This window comes from Varanus komodoensis, unplaced genomic scaffold, assembly GCF_004798865.1.
Source record: "Varanus komodoensis strain SLA01 unplaced genomic scaffold, ASM479886v1 scaffold14_1, whole genome shotgun sequence".
NCBI classification, from domain to species: domain Eukaryota; kingdom Metazoa; phylum Chordata; class Lepidosauria; order Squamata; family Varanidae; genus Varanus; species Varanus komodoensis.
The window spans coordinates 24,260,278-24,280,447 of NW_025335438.1; the positions used below are offsets into that span (position 1 = coordinate 24,260,278).

Here is a 20,170-nt window from a genome sequence, read left to right on the forward strand (position 1 = left end):
GATTCATTTCCAAAGCTCTTCTTAAGGCCCTAGCAGGCAGCTGACAATCCCCAAGCACATGTCAAGTCAGATAACCACCAAACAAACAAACAAAACAAACCCCAAGACTTTATCATGTAACAGCAGAGCTTCCACATTCAAAAGAAATTTTCAGGTAAAAGAAATTTATTCAGGTATAAAGAAATTTCTAGTCCTGTTCTTTAACAGAGGAAAACATTCAGTACTGGTCAAAGGGTGATCATCCACCCTTTGCAACATAAGGTTAGTCAATGCTTTGCATGGTATAGTGACAGTAAGAATTAGGGCATACAACAAACCTGTCATGGCCATGCTAATCCAAGTGATTGCTTTCAGGAAAAAAATGTGGCAATAACTGAATATTTAAGAAACTTGACTATTAGCTAGTGAGGGATTTTGTTATCTATTTAACCAAAAGCCTTTTCATACCTAATGTTAAGTTATGGAATAATGTGACACGCACAAGTCACACACTTGTGTATTCCTCCCTCCTCTCTTTCTCTGGCTTGGTCACATGGAGAAGATCAGAAGATTTTGCTTCTGCTTTTAAATTAACCAGAAATCCTTGGTTTGTCTGAATTTGGGGAAACTGATAAAAGACTGGTTAATTCAAATAAGCCAGATTCAAACTGTGATCTATATTCTTGGCTTGTTCATTAACCAATGTCCTCTTATTCAAACATAACAGGGTACTCTAGTTAGTTTAAAAATGGAAATTAGGTGCATTTGAATTCCTTTTGGCCATATCAGAGTTGAAAAGGGGAAGTAATAGTATGTGAGCACACATTTCCATTACATCTGAAGGATACACATAGTTCTTTCTCTGCAAAAATGTGGTTTGCATTTCTAAAAGAGAAGCCAGTTAAATCAAGTTATGGAAACCTTAGCACCTGTGAATTTACATTTTTATGTAAACACTGTGAAGTGTTTACATAAAAATGCTTGAGTACAGTAAATTCCTTACGTTGTCCTTTCCACTACCATCCCTTGCACCCTTGAAAAACAACCTGAGTTTTGGAAATGCTCAAGGAAAACATGGGTTGTGGGATAAGGATCTACAGTGGGAAGAAGAAATTGGGCAGAGGCAGTGGAGCTCCTATTCATGTTAGTTGCCTCCACTCATTTTCCCTTCTCCTATTGTGTTTACCAACCTTCCAGACCTGAGGCTTTAACAGGGTTCCAAGTGGGAAGAATGCCCAAAAGTCCCTGTATGTGAACATCTTTTCACTTGATGCATTGAATAATTCATTATTAATCAGTGTTAATTAAAAAAAACAGGCTGCCTCAGTAATACCAAAGCTAAAAGTAGATCTTTGAAGTCTTAGAGTGCAGGATGCTGCTGTAAAAGACCAATGCTAGCTTGAGTTCAACTGAGATAGCATTTATAGTGTACCCATTATTCTAAGCTTTGGTTAGCATCCAAAGACTGCACAACTATTATTGATTTATTGATTCAGAAATTTTTTTATCACCACCCAAAGGTTCAGGAGCAGACCTCAAACAAGTGATAAAAGAAGGCATTCCATAGCTTACAATCTAAAAGACACAACATAAAGTAAAGGAATAGAGAGGATAAAGGATAAACATTAAGGCTTTCAACAGGGCTAATGGAATAGCCCTGCTTCTCCCTCTTATGTTTGACTGTAAAGCCTGTTGAAATGGCTGCCGAAGTTAAATGAATCTCATATAGTGCTATGAAAAGCATTTAAGATTCAAAAGGAAATGGAAGGAAGTAGAAAACTTAGAGGACATTTTAGTGACTAGGGAGAGTCAAAACCTAATATTGTCAAGTATTGTAAGGGTGTGAGAGATAGAATCTGAGAGCAGAAGGGAAAGATAAATGGATAAAAACTGAGATAAATAGAATAAAGACTGGTCAAAGTATATTCAGGAGAGAAAGGTGGATTTGAGAGTGGGAACTGTTTGAGAAGGGAAAGAGTGATACCTCAGTCAGAAGTTATTAATAAGTTACAGAACATCTTGAAACCAATACGCTTCTTGTTCAATTAACTTTTTATTTTGTTTATTGTTAATTCAGAGTCATAGGCTGTTTAAATATCTATGTCTCACCTTCAGGACCACATAGTCCAATGAAGGAGCCTCATAGTTTGGGCACCATACTGTGGGATAAGTTAATAAGACTGGAATTAAATCCCCGTGGCAGGGTTACATACTAAGAGAAGGAGAGAACGATATCAAGAAAGTTAAAGACACTCCATATCCAAACATATTATAGGAGAATACTCATGACACATGTGTTATCATTAAATGTTAATCCAAAACTGTGAGTTGTTCATGGGGAATTTTACCAGGCTACAGATGCAGCCTCTTTACCTGTCAGTATTGCAGTATCTCAAAGGCAGTTGGGATACAGGGCATGTGTGAAGGAGGGAAACAAGCACTGAGACAACAAACCATAGTAACTAAAACCAGTCAAACCCTGTGTAGGGCAACAAACCATGTTGTAACTAAATGATGGTTTAGCATTACGTGGAAATTAGACCACATTTGCATTTCAGGGATTTTTCTGTTAATATTGCAATTTTCTGAAAAAGTATAATTAATCCCATGACCCAGTATGATAATATTCCTGTATCTGAATTACTGCAGCTTTACACACACCTGTTAGCAATTTTAGTTGAACACCACCACCATAAACAATCAGCATTATCTCTAAAGGGCAGAGAATATGGAGAATATTGTTGTGTTTTACTGTTGCCAGATTACAAATGTGGTATTTCATAGAACCATGATATGTAACATGTATGCTTTCTAGTATTGGATGAAGTTAAATTTATATCTACAGAAATAGACTTGCTTATATATGAGAGTTTCCCTTCTGGTTTTTAGATATTTATAGCTCTTTTAGTTTAATTGGATCCTACAGAGTCTTTAGAGGAAGCATCAAAGTATTTGGACACCAGATTGCAGTTGCTCTGTCCTAATGTTTTTTCCCAATTGTAGAACAAAGAGAATCTACCGTCAAAAGGTATTGAAGCTGGGTAGATTGGAAAAGGAGAGCTAAAGTTTAAAAAGAGTTTCTTCACTTGCCTCTGGTAGGCATCTCTCTGGTAGTCTCGTACATAACATTCTCATTCACAGCCTGCCAGAAAGTGAAACAGCAGGGTATATTTACTGAAACAAAAATGGGCAGTGTTTGTTGTATCAGTGCTTTAGTGGAGGGGCATAATAATTATTATTATTGGCTTTATTAAATCAAGCCTATTGGCTGAGCTTTAAAAGCTGGCAATACTTTTAAACAAGCAAGATAAACATTTGCAAATGAAAATACTGGAATAAAGTGACATAGTAATAGGAGATTATTCTTAGAACTCTATAGTTCTAATAGTACACAAAGAACACTTTGTAACATTTCCCTGCTTCAGGGAAAGAAAAGAATGGGTAACCTTAATCTTTGTAGCTTAAATAATTTTGGTCCCTAAAATATTTTAGGTCCCTCACAAAGTGCTCCAGGACCTCAATATTCCAATTATCCTCAAGGGCAAGGGCAACAATATGGAGGATACAGGCCTACACAACCTGGGCCCCCACAGCCACCACAACAGAGGCCTTATGGATATGATCAGGTATGTTTTTATTCCCTGTCTTGTACTTTTTTTTTTTTTTACAATTCAAGCATTAAGATTTTGAATTTTATGCATCCACTATAAAAGCTTCTAAACATGAAAGAAAATGAGGCACCAAATATATGCAAGTTTATGCAGTTATCTTAGTATAAACCTTTTAGTTATAACAAATGTGTTTCTTCATAATTATTGTGAGTTATTTTGAGGGTGTTGATGCTTAGTCAACTTATTGAAAGTCAAACTCTGATAGCAGTTCTAAGGGTTAGTGTGCATTAGTCTGTGCTACATAGTCAGATTTGTAATTTGCAATTTAGCTTTCTCTCTGACATTGTATTTAGATTGAAGTGCAGCTCTGCAGCAGCTGCTGTTCTAGCTCTTTCTTTTCTGCCTTTTAGACCCAGAAAACAGAACCAGAAGGTGGAGCTCAGCTGTTTTATTTATTTCAAAACCATTTTTAGCAGCTTTTCAAAAGCACTCAAGGTGGCATAGATAAAATGAAATCACATAACAATAATTTTAAAAGCCAATAAATGTTCCAGATAAATTAGCAAATGCAGTTGAAATTAAGGAAGCTTTATAGACCATCCTTTCACTTCAATAGGCAAAACTTTTTAGAGACTAGGGACTACAGTGATTAAAGCTGTTCTCCCTATAGCTATTCTGATCTGACATAAGGAAAGAGATACAGAACAAAGTCTGGTATCCTGACTGCTGCTAAGTGCATGGGCTGATGCAGAAAGAGTTGTTGTTCCTTAGGTATATGGACCATACTGGGTTGTTGTTGTTGTTGTTAGTCGCGAAGTCATGTCCGACCCATTGTGACCCCGTGGACAACATTCCTCCAGGCCTTGCTGTCTTCCACCATCCCCTGGAGTCCACTTAAGCTCACACCAACTGCTTCAGTGACACCATCTAGCCACCTCATCCTCTGCTGACCCCTTCTTCTTTTGCCATCATCATTGTTCCCAGCATTAGGCTCTTCTCCAGGGAGTCCTTCCTTCTCATTAGGTGGCCAAAGTATTTGAGTTTCATCTTCGGTATCTGGCCTTCTAAAGAGCAGTCAGGGTTGATCTTCTCTAGGACTGACAGGTTTGATCGCCTTGTGGTCCAACAGACTCGCAGGAGTCTCCTCCAGCACCACAATTCAAAGGCCTCTATCCTTTTGTGCTCAGCCTTCCTTATAGTCCAGTTTTCATAGCCATACATTGCAACTGGGAAAACCATAGCCTTGACTGTACGCACTTTTGTTGGCAGGGTGATGTCTCTTTTAAGTATGCTGTCTAGATTTAACATAGCTTTCCTCCCCAGGGGCAGGCGTCTTTTAATTTCTTGGCTGCAGTCCCCGTCTGCGGTGATCTTGGAGCCCAGGAAAATAGAATCTGTCACTACCTCCATTTCTTCCCCATCTACTTGCCAGGAAGTGAGAGGACTGGATGCCATGGTCTTAGTTTTCTTAATGTTGAGCTTCAAGCCAACTTTTGCACTTTCTTCCTTCACCTGCATTAAAAGGGTCTTTAGTTCCTCTTCACTTTCTGCCATTAGAGTGGTATCATTTGTATATCTGAGGTTGTCGATATTTCTCCCAGCAGTCTTAATTCCAACTGGTGATTCATCTAGCTCCGCCTTTCTCATGATGTGCTCTGCATATAAGTTAAATAGACAGGGTGACAGTATACAGCCTTGCTGAACTTCTTTCTCAATTTTGAACCAATTAGTGGTTCCGGGTTCCGTGTCCAGTTCTCACTGTTGCTTCTTGACCCGCATATAGATTTCTCAAGAGACAAATAAGATGCTCTGGTATTCCCATCTCTTTAAGAACTTGCCACAATTTGTTGTGATCCACACAATTAAAGGCTTTAGCATAGTCAATGAAGCAGATGTTTTTCTGGAACTCCCTAGCTTTCTCCTTGATCCAGCATATGTTGGCAATTTAAAGCCCTAAACGGCTTGGGTCCTGGCTACCTGACGGAGCGCTTACGTCCATATATGCCCGCCCGCCCCCTGAGATCTGCGGGAGAGGCCCTTCTCCGGGAACCTTCCGTGAAGGAAATTAGGAGGATAGGTACTCGGAGGAGGGCTTTCTCTGCGGTGGCGCCCAATCTATGGAATGCGCTCCCCAAAGAGGTCCGCCTGGCACCATCGTTACTTGTTTTTCGGCGCCAGGCGAAGACCTTTTTATCCAAGCGTCATTTTAATTGTTAATGTTATTTTTATTTTAAAGTTTTTTGGCCAGGGTGACTTATTTTATATGGTTACGTGTATTTTATATTGCTATTTATGTATTTTAATTTATTTATTTGTAAACCGCCCCAAGGCTTCGGCGAATGGGGCAGCCAAGAAAGAAAGAAAGAAAGAAAGAAAGAAAGAAAGAAAGAAAGAAAGAAAGAAAAAGAAATTTGATCTCTAGTTTGTCTCCCTCTTCAACATCCTGCCTGTACTTCTGGTACTTCCACATACTGCTGGAGCCTACCTTGTAGGATTTTGAGCATAACTTTGCTAGCATGTGGAATGAGTGCAATGGTGCGGTAGTTTGAACATTCTTTGGCATTGCCCTTCTTTGGGATCGGGATGTAAACTGACCTTTTCCAATCCTGTGGCCACTGTTGAGTTTTCCAAATTTGCTGGCATATGGAGTGTAGCTTGGTTCTTATGAGGAAATTTGATCTCAGAAATTCAGTTAACTGTATGCTTACTTGAATTCTATACCTGTTCTAAGCACAACACTATAGATAGTTCAGTAGCCCCGTGTTGCTCCTTTTCCTGGAGGAGAAGCTGATAGGAAGTAGTAACGTTCTTTTTGCTGGGCATGTTTCATTCATATATAAAAAGCTGATCATAGATAGCAAGGTGAAGTGAGTTTGTGCTAGATGGTAGAAATCTTGCAGAACTTAAAGAATGCGCACCATCTTTCTACACTTCAATGCTTTATTCTTCATTGTTGTTGTAAAACTTCTAGGTGGATAATAAATGAAATATGTTTGATAGTACAACAAAAAATTGAAGAGATATGCTTTGGAATATATGTTATTGAAAGATCAGAAATGCATATTGTGAGCTTCTCATCCGCTTAAGTATGCCATACAATATTTATCAATGACCTAGAAAAGAACAACAAAACAAACAATATTAAGCACCATGTCCTTAATATAAGAATTCCAATGGACCATCTGTATTTTGATTTTGGATATTCTGGTAATAACCTGCATCTTGATAAGAGAAATGTATATTTCCATCTCTTTGAATAGAGCTCTGCTATGCTATAGTTCTGGATTCTGAACAGTGAGTTTATTCATGCAACAATATATTGTATAAAATTGTCTTATTTTATACCTTCATGGAGTCAGCTTTTAAACATTTGAGTCTACGTTTTGTTTACATGGAAAGGTATCTTTTGCATTTTTACAATTTGTCACTATTACTAATATGTGATATGGATGACCATGGTTATTCATACTCTGGTTCATACTCTGGTTACTTCAGATTCAGTTACTGTAATGTGTTTTATTTATGCGCACTTTCCTTTGGAAATGGCATCTAGTCCAAACTTCAGCTATTAGACTGCTATCAAGCCAGGAGATTATCTCATGTCTTGATGGTTGTTAAGAACGTGTAACATTACAAGCTGTGTAGGGGAGCCTTGAACCTAGTCTGCTGACCCTGTTCTCAGTATGCCCAGTTATGTCAGCCACATGTATGCCAGCTGTAGCCTTTCCTCATCAAGCAGGAAGGGGAATTCTAAATATATCCAACTGAACGAGCTTAGAAGCTTCCCTGTTATTGGGAACATTTTTCTAAAAGGATTCTGAGCACATCCTTCTGAATGTGCTCAGAATCTCCCTTCAGACTTTCCTCTTAATGCAGGAAGCTAAAAGGTGGAAATATATGCCACAGCCTGGCATATATGGAGATAGTGAGAGAGCCCCCTGTATGGGTTGTGTCCTTGTGTGTTCCTTTAACACCTATGTGGGCAGACAACTACTATAGGGGAAGCATTGTGGTGGCATCTTGCTTCTGAAATACCCTCACCAGGAAAGCTCACATGATATCTGCAGTGTTATTTTGGTGCTAGACACATACCCTTTTATTTTTCCCAGGATTTTAACCTTTTAAGAAGTTGGAGGCCATGTTCCTATTTAGCTATGCTGCCTTGAGTTCTTCTCATCTGGGTTTTGCTGCTGTTTTTCACTCTATTTATATTTGCTATATTTTATATTATGCTGCATTTAATGGTAAGCTTTTCTAGGGATCCTGTAGTGTTGGTTCTGTTGGAAGAGACAACAATTAGAAATTCTTCATGCCAGTATCAGTTTTAAGCAAAATAAGTAATTCCAAATTTTATACAACCAAATTCAGTCTTGAGATTGTGAAATGAATCTGTATAGCCGTATTTCAAGTTAAGAAGAAATGAAAGCATAGAAGATGCAAGAAAGCATAGAAGATTTATATCCTGTGTACTGTTTTGTAAAAATCAAGGAACTACATTCTATTTATGTCTTCTCTTTTTAGGGACAGTATGGAAACTACCAGCAATGAAAAAAAGTATAGCCAATACCTTAGGAGCCATGTTGTCTCTGCAGCACTGTGGACATCTCTTTTGGAGAGAAATTATCGATTCCATCTAGTTTTGGAACAACAAAATGAGAAAAACAAACACATTATTGATAAATGGGTCTTTTGCAGTATATTGCCTGTCCGAGATAGTTACAGACAAAACTGAAAGTCTTTCTAAAAAAAATTTTACCATCTGTACTCTAGATGGCAATATTGGACAGAAAATACATTCACAGTTTTGCAGTGGGCTTAGAACTCTACATCAGACAAACTGTTACAGACTGAAATGTGTGAACAGCATTGTATGTTTATGAAGGTTAAGGGAATGTAATATTTTTCCACAGATTCTTTTGTAAGGGGAAGGGGGAAATTTTTACAGCAGCAATATTTTATACATTATGTTTTTCATATGGAATATGCAAGTCAGTACACTACACACAGAGCAAGGTCAGAAACCCTTATAGATAAGAAATTTGGATTGAAACATGATACATTGGTCATTGTGTTGGTCTCGATATGTTGTGTGAGATCGAAAGTTGCTCAACATTCTTGATGGACCCTTGTATGAAGAATTTATATCAAACTATTTAAATGACAAGGTGATCATGGACAGTATGATGCAATTTAGTATAAAAAATAATTTTGAAATACTTTGTGTGAAGCTATTTTGTAAAAATGGTTTCTAGCACTGGCAATTTTCTGTGTTGCTTTTTTCTCCCCCAGTAGCAAGAAAACAAATTGAATTTGTAACAGTTGTGTAATAGTTTCACATAAATCAAGCTGCAATCACTTTCTGATTGCAGTAACAAGAAATTTGAAGAACTCTTCATTTGGCTTAAATATACAAAGTATTTAAAAAGCAAATCATAGATAGGTTGACATATTTTATTTCATAAGTGTATTTAACTTTAGTAGTATAATTTCTATGTAATAAAATAGTATAGAAGCTTTTGTAAAACTCTTCTCTAAACTTTCACATTTGAGAGTTAATATCTTTAAGAAAGAAGACATTTGTTGTTTATGTCCATATTTGTATTCTTTAATATGAGACCAAGAGCAGGTTTTAGCGAGGTTTTTAAAAATGCCAAATTCTATTGTGAATTGCATTAATGCTTAAGGTATTGCATGTGAAGTAGCCACTACAACAGCAGAGCCGTAGAGAACACAAACTGTTCAAGAAGCTCTTTCTGTTTTCTTTCAAGTGCATGATTGAATACTGTGTTGCACAGAAATACATGCAGACAGTCTTGAAAATATTTAACTAAATATAACTAAAATAAGCCCTGGAGTTAACATACTGTTACTATGTGTTGCTATATTTTAACAGGAAGGTAGATTTATGATGAGCTGTACTTGAATAAAGAGATAAATAGATGCATTCCTCCATAATTTTAATGGAGAACAAATTCATTTTTTACATTGGTTGCACATTTAAATCAAGTTTAATCTGAAAACAAGAAGAATATTGGTATGAGTGAAATGCTTTAGGTTCTGTGCCAATTTTCCACCATTGTGTACTTCATTACTATTTAAAACTATCAACTCTTAACAGAAGAATAAATTATTTGTGATTTTAATTTTTTCTCCTTTAACATTGGACTCTACATCTTTTATTTTGTTTGGAGACTAAAGATTTTTGGTTTTTAATACTGATTCAGGATATCCAAATTGTATTTGTATTCTAGAACTTTATAAAAATTCTTTTCCCATAGCTGTTAATTAGCATTAACTGTTGAGTAATCAACATGTTGCTGTATGTGTAGGCTGTTCGTTACATAATTCTCTCTGAAAATTATGGTCCATGAAGCTATAATCAAGATGACTGAATTAGATAAATGAGTTGAGACAAAAATGCGCTGAACATAACCTGCTATAGATACGTTATCTCATTTAAAATAAGCTCAACTGACATTAAGAAATAATTTGTCTTTCCAGTCGATCTTCTGTTGTCTCATTCTCATTTTTAATGGAAACTAAAATTGCAGTTTTAATAAGCAGAATTTCCTCCAGGGTTTCTCTCCTTGGGAATAATGTGTTTTCAAGGTTTAATTGTTTTATAACGGTCCTATTTCATAAAAGTTTTTAATTGGTGGTGACAAACATTGCCTTATTCCTCTGATATTATGTTAGAACAACAAGAAGAGAGAGATTCCTTTTCATTATTGGCATTGTGTTCTATGTATTCAGAAACCTAAATAAAGTAGAATTTAAAGACAAAGAGTATAGAAGAAAATGGAAAGTACCATATGCTGTATTGTACAATATGCAAGTGGCTATCCTCCAGTAAAAGAATATCCAGCCCAAGAGATTAAAGCTGTATCACTGTATGTCATTCTGGAAAAAAAGTGAAAGTAGAAAGTAGTTTGTCAAAAAAAAATTCAATATGGTAGAAGAAATAAAATATGAACCTTGCCCCTATACATTAATTTGAAAAAAATAAAATATTTTAAGACAACATTACAAGAATCTCTTGAACAGTAGCATAACTAGCTGGGAAAATAATATGTAACAATCAATAAAATACAGCATTACTAAGTTGGTCTTTAGTCAAAATTCAGGTGAAATGATGAATACAAGCTTGTTAGACACTCCATGCAGACATAATTTAGAAACACTTAAAGCGAGTTTGGGTGATCTGACTTGATTGATGGGCTTTACCCTGCGAAGAGGAAACAAAAGGATTGTAGTAGCTATGAAAACATCACTACAGCCAGTAGCCATCTGGGATACATAGTATTGCTTCTGATCATAAAACTGTTGTGACCTCTGATGCTCTTCCTGAAAGGCTTCCTCAAAGGCTGCAAGAAACCATTCTTAGTTACTTTTTCTTTGTGCCAGTGTCCCTGTCCACTAGTAAGTGCCACAAAGCCAATATGCTCATTAGTACTGCACCCTGAAGACCTCCCTTTGGTCCAGCAGCTAAATAGAATTGTCCTTTTGAAATTACTCATTCCTGAATGAAATGAAATTCCTGTGCAGTTCATGTCTATTATACTTTAATAGTACAATTCTATTTAGTAGGAAGATTCCAAACTTCTTTGTGAAATGAATTTTTATCCTGGCCTTGGTAACTGTTCCATTTTGGCCTTGCTGCTCACAACAGTACACTGAGGGAGAGATACTTTGGAAGGCTTCTTTAACTCAAACCTGACAAAGTTGATGGATTTCTATTATGTAAGACAGCCCCAGATGATTTGACATCATTGGTGTTCTTACCATAGGCAAAAACTGTTCCAGTGTACCCTTACTCACTAAAACATTTGTGTTCATGTTTTCACCAGACTTACCTGGATGTCTGCCAATGGAATATATTTGACCAAGAAATCCTGACCAAAAATTCCTGTTGCATGCATTTTGATTAAGGAGGCTCATTTTCAAACAAATGTTAGTGCTACCGAACTCTTTGTACTCCTGTTACCCAGTACTTTGTTTGGTGGATTTATACTATCCGTTGCCTTTAAGCCCACTCTGATATGGCAGTGGTAGTTGTTTCAGATGTCGATATATATGGCCAAATAACACAGGTAAGGTTCTAAGTATCTACAAACAGTAAATTAAACAGAAACTTTGTGACAAAGGTACTTCTGGGCTGGACATGTGGCATGAGTTAATATATGAACATTTAAAGATGTTTTCCAACCCTATTGAAAATTGTTTCCATCTTGATCCTTATTGGTCCATGTCTTTTTAAGTTCAGGTTTTTGCTGCTATTGTATAGTCAGACTGATTCTACTTGGAACTTAACTTGTTCACCTACCTGCAGGCACTGGAAAACACTGCCAACAATTCAACTATTAAAAAAAATATGTCGTAAATGGTTTGATGGGCCAAATGCTTCCTCGCTGTTAAAAACTTTTATTAAAATCTGCATGGTGCATTGAATTGTGGAACCCTTTTTTCCTACCTGTGGGGCTACCAATGGACTTGGCTGGATGCTTGCATGCTCTAACACTACATGCCCCTATTAAATACCTCTCTGCAATGTCCAAAAAAACCTTTCCAGCTTAACTTATTTTTTATTTTCAATTTTTCAAAGCAAAAAATAAGGATTTATGATACACATGATTTATGTATAGATTTCATTAACCTACCAATAAAAATATAAATATTAGGAAACAGAAATTTGACAATAAGTGGAAGAGGACATGTCCTTTCAAAATTCATTTATGTGTTTGATATCAATTATGTGATTACCTTGACAAATCTAAGAATCTCTAAACTCAGCAATGCCCTGGGTTAGTTATACATTCAGTTCTTCGATCAGCAAGGCAGTGTTTTTCAGTCATTTATTTGATCTGAGGTTTCCTGATCTTGATATTGCCTTTGTCAAACTGGTCCTTTCATTCTTATCACTTAGGTTGAACCTACCCACCTCATCTTGAGGTTAGGGCTTTGCAAGACAGATTGTCTTCTCACTTTAAAGGAGAATGGAAATGCACCTGAGATAAATTGACATGTTCCTATGATTGTGTATAATACAGACAGCTCATTAAAATCCTAACATGGTTTTCTTATTTTTCCAGTGGGGTTGACACTGCTTTTATTTCATGAGAGATCACAGAAATCCAAATGTGAATGATGACTGTTCTCAGTTTTCATCACTATATTGCTGTCTGGACTAGCAACCTATTTCAGTCAAGTATAGCAAATTAGTAATCAAGTTATGCTTCTCATCCCTTCCTCTAATACTTATGAAGAGACAGATAAAAAGTGTCATAAGGGTGTCTGCAAAAATTATATTTTAATTGGTGTGATTAGGATGGAGCCAAAGTTACACTTGCTGAAATCAATGATGCCTGCTAGCCATTGCTAACTTGTTCCATTGATTTCAATGGAACCAAAGAGTGACAAATTTCTGGCTCACTCATCATTTCTAGAACTGCAAAATGTTCTAGTGCTTTCCAAGTTAATTGGATAATTGTGGCATGAACTTCTATGGGCAATAACTTATGTTGCTGTGTCATTGAAGTAGCAATCTGAAGACAGCAGGAGTGTGTCTCTGAATCATTTCAATGGGGCATAAACCAGCCCCTTGTCTGGGCAAAGATGTTGCCACATTGTGTGCAGAATTCCCCCCACTCCCACCCACCTATAAGTTGCAACAGGGTAACCTAGTTCATCTGGTCTCAAACCATATTGAGAATCTCTTGTAGATTTATTTATGTAATTATTTATTTAAAATGTTTGTATCCCACTCTTTACAATGTCTTGGGGTGGGATAAATAAGACAGTATCACAATAATATATAAAATCAACATTAAAATACTAACTTTTAAAATGCTGGCAAAATAAAAAGGGTTTGGCCTGGCACCAAAATGAAAAACGTGTTGGCACCAGGCACACCTCTCTGAGGTTACCAGATTTCAGTTGGAGTACTCCTTACTTCGCTGTTCAGCTTGAGCAGAAACAGATAATTTGTTGATTTGTTGACCTAGCAGTATTTCTGGGGATGTGGGTAAAGAAAATACCATTTATTACTAGCATATATGTGCTATCAACAACTGTACTATGAACAATCTCTTTTAATACTACAATTGTCACTGTTAGTATTTCTGTATTTGCCTTCTGTCCTCATTGTTTACTATTTTACTACCACCACCACATGTACTGCATATATATCTCCAACTTGCTAACATTCCCTACTTCTAATGAAGTGAACTATAGTCTGTAAACACTATTGCCAGAATAAATGTGTTAGTCTATATAAGGTGTCACAAGATTGATTGGTGGTTGTTTTTGCTTTGTTTTGTTGGTTTTGCTTGATGTTTTTGCTTTGACTAACATGGCTACTTTCTTGCAATTACTGAGCATGATTTCTAAAGAAAACATAGTTTAACTAATTGTTTAAAGAAAACAGTTTAACAAAATACCAAAGGGTATATCCAAATTGAGAGACTCTTGTATCTTTAAAAAGAAAGAAAACAAAAATTCTGTCCTGAGCCACACTTTTATTCTGTTCCTTTTTCACCACCTCTACAACAGGGGATGCCTGTTTTAATCCATACAAGTCAGTACTTAGTCTTCACTCCCACATAAACACAATCATTTTGCAAACATGTACTAATATTAATTATCCCCTTGGCACCAAGAGTCAGGATTTCCTGATGCAGCCCGCTAATGTAAAATGCATTAGTGCAAATGCTGGCTCCAAGAGTTTAGATTTAGATTCTCTTAAATAAACAGCAAGAATGAAGAGTAGATCGGAGTTCTATACAACTAACTACTATGAAGGACTAGTTTTTCACCAAAGCTTCTACTGCCATTCTCTGTTTTGCTATAATGTTTTAAAAAAAGAAATGGAATATCCAGAGAAAGGTCAATTAGATTTGGCTCATTTTGACATCCAGATGCAGTCTGGGTTTGTATGGATGGGAAGCAAATAAGGTGCTTTACAGAACAGGGTTCTGACATACCAGTTGCACTTGGAACTACTATTTGGATGCATCTTCACTGTACTGGGTTTGAACTTGCCCGATTTCATTTTGGCAGTCAAGTGGAGCATATAGCAGTTTTGTGACATTTGATAATACAACACATATTTGAATAATATAATTCTAAGCAAAGCAGAATACATAGAAAAGATTATATATGTACAGAAATAACTTCAGCAAGATCAAATTAATGTAAGAAATTGTTTATTGAGATTTTACAGTCTTAACGAATGAAGACTGCTTTCTCAGAATTCTTTACTAACTTGTCATTCATAAACGAGCTCATTCAGAATCAGAATCAGACTACATTGTTACTTTTTACCACTGAAGCAGTAAGTATAAGTCTGAATTGTCCATGCAGCCTCTATTTATTATCCAACCTAGTTCCACTGTTCTCAACATAATTTATCAATGCCATGTAGTCTTACAAATCTATTAATGTAATCTTTAGATTGCCAGCAGAAGATTCCTGGGTATTTGACAACCAGTGATATTATGAAACAGTTCAAACTATAATCCTGATATTCTTTTGAGGTTTAATACTTCATTTCCAAAAAGTCAGATTCTCAAGATCGGTCAAAGAACAATACTTTACAACATGCCTTAGATTTAGAGGTACAATCATAATACCAAGGCAAGTTCCTATATATTCAGTTCTATTTTCCTCTTGTTCATCATGGCACGGGGAACAGCGTACAGGGTCAGGACTGGACAACAAAAGCTGCTGCAAGTACAGGTGAATAGCTGGCTTAAAGAGTTGAAATAAATTATTTCCCCTCCTATCTAAGTTGTGTTTTTGTGTTATTTTTAGTCAGATCAGACACAGTAGAGGGAACAGATAGTGCCAAAGCTCAGATTAGAAATGGAAAGCAAAGCCGGAACTGCTCTGAAAATCAGTAGGTGCTCAGATACAACTGTGCTGAGTGTCATAGAAATGCCTATTAAAGCACCATCTTCATGCTTGGAAGAGCAGAACGAAGCAGTTAAAACCTTGGGCTCTGCCAATTTCCCCCATAGTTTTTGTATGAAAATAATATTTAAGTTGAGTTCTGCAGTTCCAGCCAGTGCTTCTTTCTGGAAGTGGGTTGGGTATTGGAGATGCTTTGCCAGTGATGCAAGTGACAGAGCTGAGCAACAAGATGTACCTGCAGTGGCAGCAGTGCTTGTGACAGGAGTGCCTCAAAATAAAGAGAGATTTCCTGACAAAACCTTCAGAGTAAGAACTGGATGCTGCCTGAACTCTCAGTGGAGGGTGAAACAAGGATCATGACTCCTTTGTTACTAGGATGTTGCCAGATAAACTTAAAGCATGAACTAGATGATTGCTGGAGACAAGTCCCACCAGGATGCAGGCATCATTGTATCAGAAGAGGACGCTGATCTGTCCTAACACAAATGTAGCTGAGCATATTCTTTGCATGGGGGAAGCTGAGGATCAGACCTCTGGCATTGCTAGTTCAAAGAAGCCTCACGGAATAATGAAAGGCCTTGACTTGCTGGCCCTCTTGTGTGTGTTTGTGTGTGCATATACATGGAGGTACACGTATGTTTGGACAAAGGCGATCATTCGCTGAATTGCCCTTTTCATCATTTGCAGGATGAAAAAGGCAAGATGGTGACTTTCTCAGACTTTGCTTGTAAAGAAGTTAGGTCAGCTATTGAATCTTGCCCTGAAACTGGCAACAGGACAGTGTTCACCACTCCTGAAAAATACGGGTTCGTTAGGACACTCAGAGCTCAGTCCTCCAAAGCTCCACTTCGTCTCACCTGCCCTCCACTACTTAATGGTATGGCTGTTCTGTGGCTGTGGCAGTGATGGTGGTAAGAGAGCACTCCAGCATGACAGCTTGTCCTCAGTCAGGGTTGTCAGAGAACTCCACAATGGAACTCAGATTTATGGGAGTCCAACCCACAGATTCTGCAGCAGGCCAGCTTTTTCTGAGTTGCACATATTCCATTGATTTATAGAGCACTTCTCCAGAATTTTATGCAAATATAATTATTTATTAAAAAGCACTTGAACTAAACCATGGAAATAGCATGAGTGGATGGGATTTTTGCAAGTGAAAATTTGCACAAGTGACTACAACAAACACAAGTTTGAGAAATAGGAAAAAACAACAAGAACCCATATTCTATCAATAAGCGTGCAATGGAAGGAAAGGCACCTGACAACCCACAAAACAGAACAGATTTAACAAAACCATGCTTTATCTATCTGGTCCACTTATTTTTAGGAGGATGAGGAGGAAGTTTTGGTGGTGCTGGTGGTAGAGCTCTGTTCAGCCCTAAAGTAACCTTATTGCAGAAATTTAACGTTTGTACAAAACGGATTGTTTGGAATGAGGTGCGATTGATATGCTGGTGACACTCATCAAGTTCTGCTTATTAACTTGATTCTGGAAAGGAAGTACAAGATCTGCACACACTGGTGCCGTCAGTTATTACGGACAACACAAAGGAGCATCAACTGAGAGAGCAGAAAAGTGGTAGCTGGTGTTGAGGGTGGTTCTACTGACTGGAGAGGCGGTGTTCTGCCCATTCCAGATAGAGATGTATGTCTTCTTAAGGCCGTGCTTCTCACATGTTTCAAAGGGAAAGCCCACATGTCACATTATCCAACTTTGTGGAATCCTGTTCAATCCTTCTGGGCCCCTGCAACAGGAATTGCAGCAAATATGCAACAAATCAGTTGTTAACACTAACATGCATATTTTATTTTTAATGTTAATATAGGGGTATATAGGTTGCATATATCTGAACAAAACTGAAGATGACATAGAGAAAAGGATAGGACTACATAACAGTATGCTATGGACCCAGGGAAAGCAAGCAAGAAAGTGGGAGAATCTCCCGGAGGTAGAAAAAGGCCCTCATTAGACCCACCCTAAATATGATGGAATTTATCTGTTTGTTGTATCCCACACTAGGTTACAGCTAATCTGAGATCTTGTCCATTCTTTGGAAGTCCAGCTGACCTCCATACTACAGACTGTTTTCTACCAGCCTAAACTACTATGACTGCCACCTGTTGTCCTTCCTGAATACAGTACTGTTGTTCCAATGGTAACATCGAGAAGTGCTTTGTACCGGTGTTGCCTTTAAAGACTGTTCAGAAAGTTTAACTGGTTCAGACAACACCAGCCAGTTTATTGATTAGAATGTCTCAAACTTAACTGAATTCCAGTTTGTTTGCCAGCACAATCCCAAGTGCTAGTCATGACTCACAAAGCCCTAAACAGTTTGGAATAAGGTACCTGAAGGCTTCCTATAAATACCTGTCTCATGATTAGATTCATAAACTTGTGTGAAGGAGCTGGAGTCATTTACTTATTTTTTAAATTCATACCCAGGTCTTCTTTCTTGATGGACTCAAGACAGCACAGCTGTCTGCCATCCAGGTATGGACCAGACCCAGATGGGGGTAACTTCAGCAAGGTATCTATACCATATGCCTTCTGACTACTCTCCAGTTGGCTTCTGAAATGGTGGCAAGAATCCCTTTACGTTGCAGAGGGAGGAAAATTAATTCCAGGAGCTCCTTAGTTGAGACATTTGTTATAGGATTAAATTAAATAGTATTAAATAAGTCTCTTGGTCCTGTCTGGAAAGACTAGTGAAAGGTCCTGGCTTCACATGGTTTGAACAACCTTTAGTTGATACACTGTGCCTGCCCCATGTAAAGCTATTCAATACAAGGCCTCCCTAAGAACATAATAAGAGCCATGCTGAAGCAGACCTGAAAATGATTTAGTCCAGCATTCTGCTCATACAGTAACCAATCAGCTGCCCAGCAGAAGCCCACAGGAAGGACATGAATGCAACAGCACCCTGCCTGGCTCTTGTTCCCTGGCAATGGGTACACAGAGACATACAGTGCTCCATAGCTGCTGCAGGATATTTCCCATAGCCTCCTAAGGGATGGGTCAGCCCCTTCCATTCCCCTGAGGTAGGGGCCCAGCAGTGGGGAAGGAGTTCCCATCTGTCCCATGGAATACTCCTCCTGGTTCCATGAAGGTTAGGAAAGTTTGATGGTATTCCTGCAGACTTCAACACTGAGACACATGCAAAATAATGTCAGTTCATGTATTTGAAAAATAGAGCAAGCATGAAGGTGTACTCCCCATGAGTCCCCTTAGTATGCATGCTAAGCTCCAGGTCTGTAGGAGTCATGTCTTTGCACTTGGGAGCTGGCAGACATGCATCCTCTTCCATTACAATATAAAATGTTTGCTAGTAGTATAGGTTATCACTTCATGGGCAACAAGTAGCCAAGAAATATGGAATTTAAAGGAAATATAAACTATTTAGTAATAGCAAGTATTGGCCCAGTTTGCAACAATTCAATTTGCCCACTCTTAGTCTGTTTTTTCCCCTATAAAAGGAAATGGTCTTTCCCTCATCAGATTATCACCTACTTTCTGCTGTTTAGATTCTTCTGCACTCTCTGTAAGTGCGCTTTGTGAGGACCAAATGGCTGCATGTTGAAAAAATAAATAAAAGGCTTAATTTATTTACTCAATAGTAGAAAATCTGGAAAAAAAATAAAAGGCTTATTTATTCACTCAGTAGAAAATCTGGAAGTGCTAACTCTGTCTTTGAAGAATAAGCTATTTTACATGGTTTTTCCTTCAATGACTGACTACTGCAGAAATTTGTCATTCAGCCAGGTGCAGCGTTGTCACATTTTTAATTATAACAAAGAAGCAAAGCTAAAATCACCTTGATGCATGTTGTGGAGCACAGAATCCAAGTTAAGTTCACTTTGTTGGGTGCATTTTTCAGCACTCCGGAGTGTTAATTCAACATAGGCGAGGGATGGGCAGACCACTTTTAGCATATACTTGCCTGCTCCATACATATGCACTCATTCATAGTAAGAAACTCTTTCCCATTGTTTCTTGGAAAGGTTGTGCTAACATACACGAAATGGATAACTGCCTATTTAATTCCTTGTTCCACACTCTTGAATTGCATCAGTAATGAAAATGCTGAAAAGAGAAATTTGGATGTGGTGATCAGCTTTCTATCTGCTGCTGAAATGGTAATCACTTCTTTCTGGAAGGAGGAGTAGGAGAAGAAGAACTCTTCCTAACTTAGAAAGTTAGCATTAAAATATGAATAACAGTCTAGTTCCATGCAAACTTACTTGGAAGTTCTCATGCTCAGTGTGGCTTCCTGTCAGGTACTAGAGCATAGGAGCTACAACCTTAGAAGCTGTGGACCCCTTCACATGTGTTAACTTCTTACAGCCTGGGGTGGGCAACATTGTGTCTCCAGTGCCTTTCTTGCCACCCACAGTTTCCCTTCCCTTCCCTCTATTTTTTAAATTATACATTTTCTTAATGGCAGCTAGGGTCAATGGAAAGCAAATTGGGGCCCCCAGCTGGTGAAACATTAAATTTCCTATGAATGCCTTAGATATATTCTTAGGAAATAGAGATGGTGCATGGCTGCAGGCAAGTGTTTTCTTCTACTCATGCCCAACTACCAGGTAAAAGAATGGAGCAGAGGAGAACAAGGGACTCCCATTACCTCTCTGGTCAGCAGGGTGGGGGGCACTGAAGAAAGCAGGCGGCTCAG

The 20,170-nt window shown here is 37.8% G+C and overlaps 1 protein-coding gene across 3 annotated transcripts in view; it reads left to right on the plus strand.

Moving 5' to 3' along the window:
- SS18 (SS18 subunit of BAF chromatin remodeling complex) overlaps positions 1-9,733 on the plus strand; it is a 35,260-nt gene extending 25,527 nt beyond the window's left edge. For all 3 annotated transcript variants that reach the window (XM_044423941.1, XM_044423942.1, XM_044423943.1), the window contains 2 exons: positions 3,472-3,605; positions 8,112-9,733. In XM_044423941.1, the coding sequence (XP_044279876.1) occupies positions 3,472-3,605; positions 8,112-8,138 (161 nt within the window). In that variant the 3' untranslated portion in view covers positions 8,139-9,733. The remainder of the gene's footprint in view (positions 1-3,471; positions 3,606-8,111) is intronic.
- Positions 9,734-20,170: the final 10,437 nt, after the last annotated feature.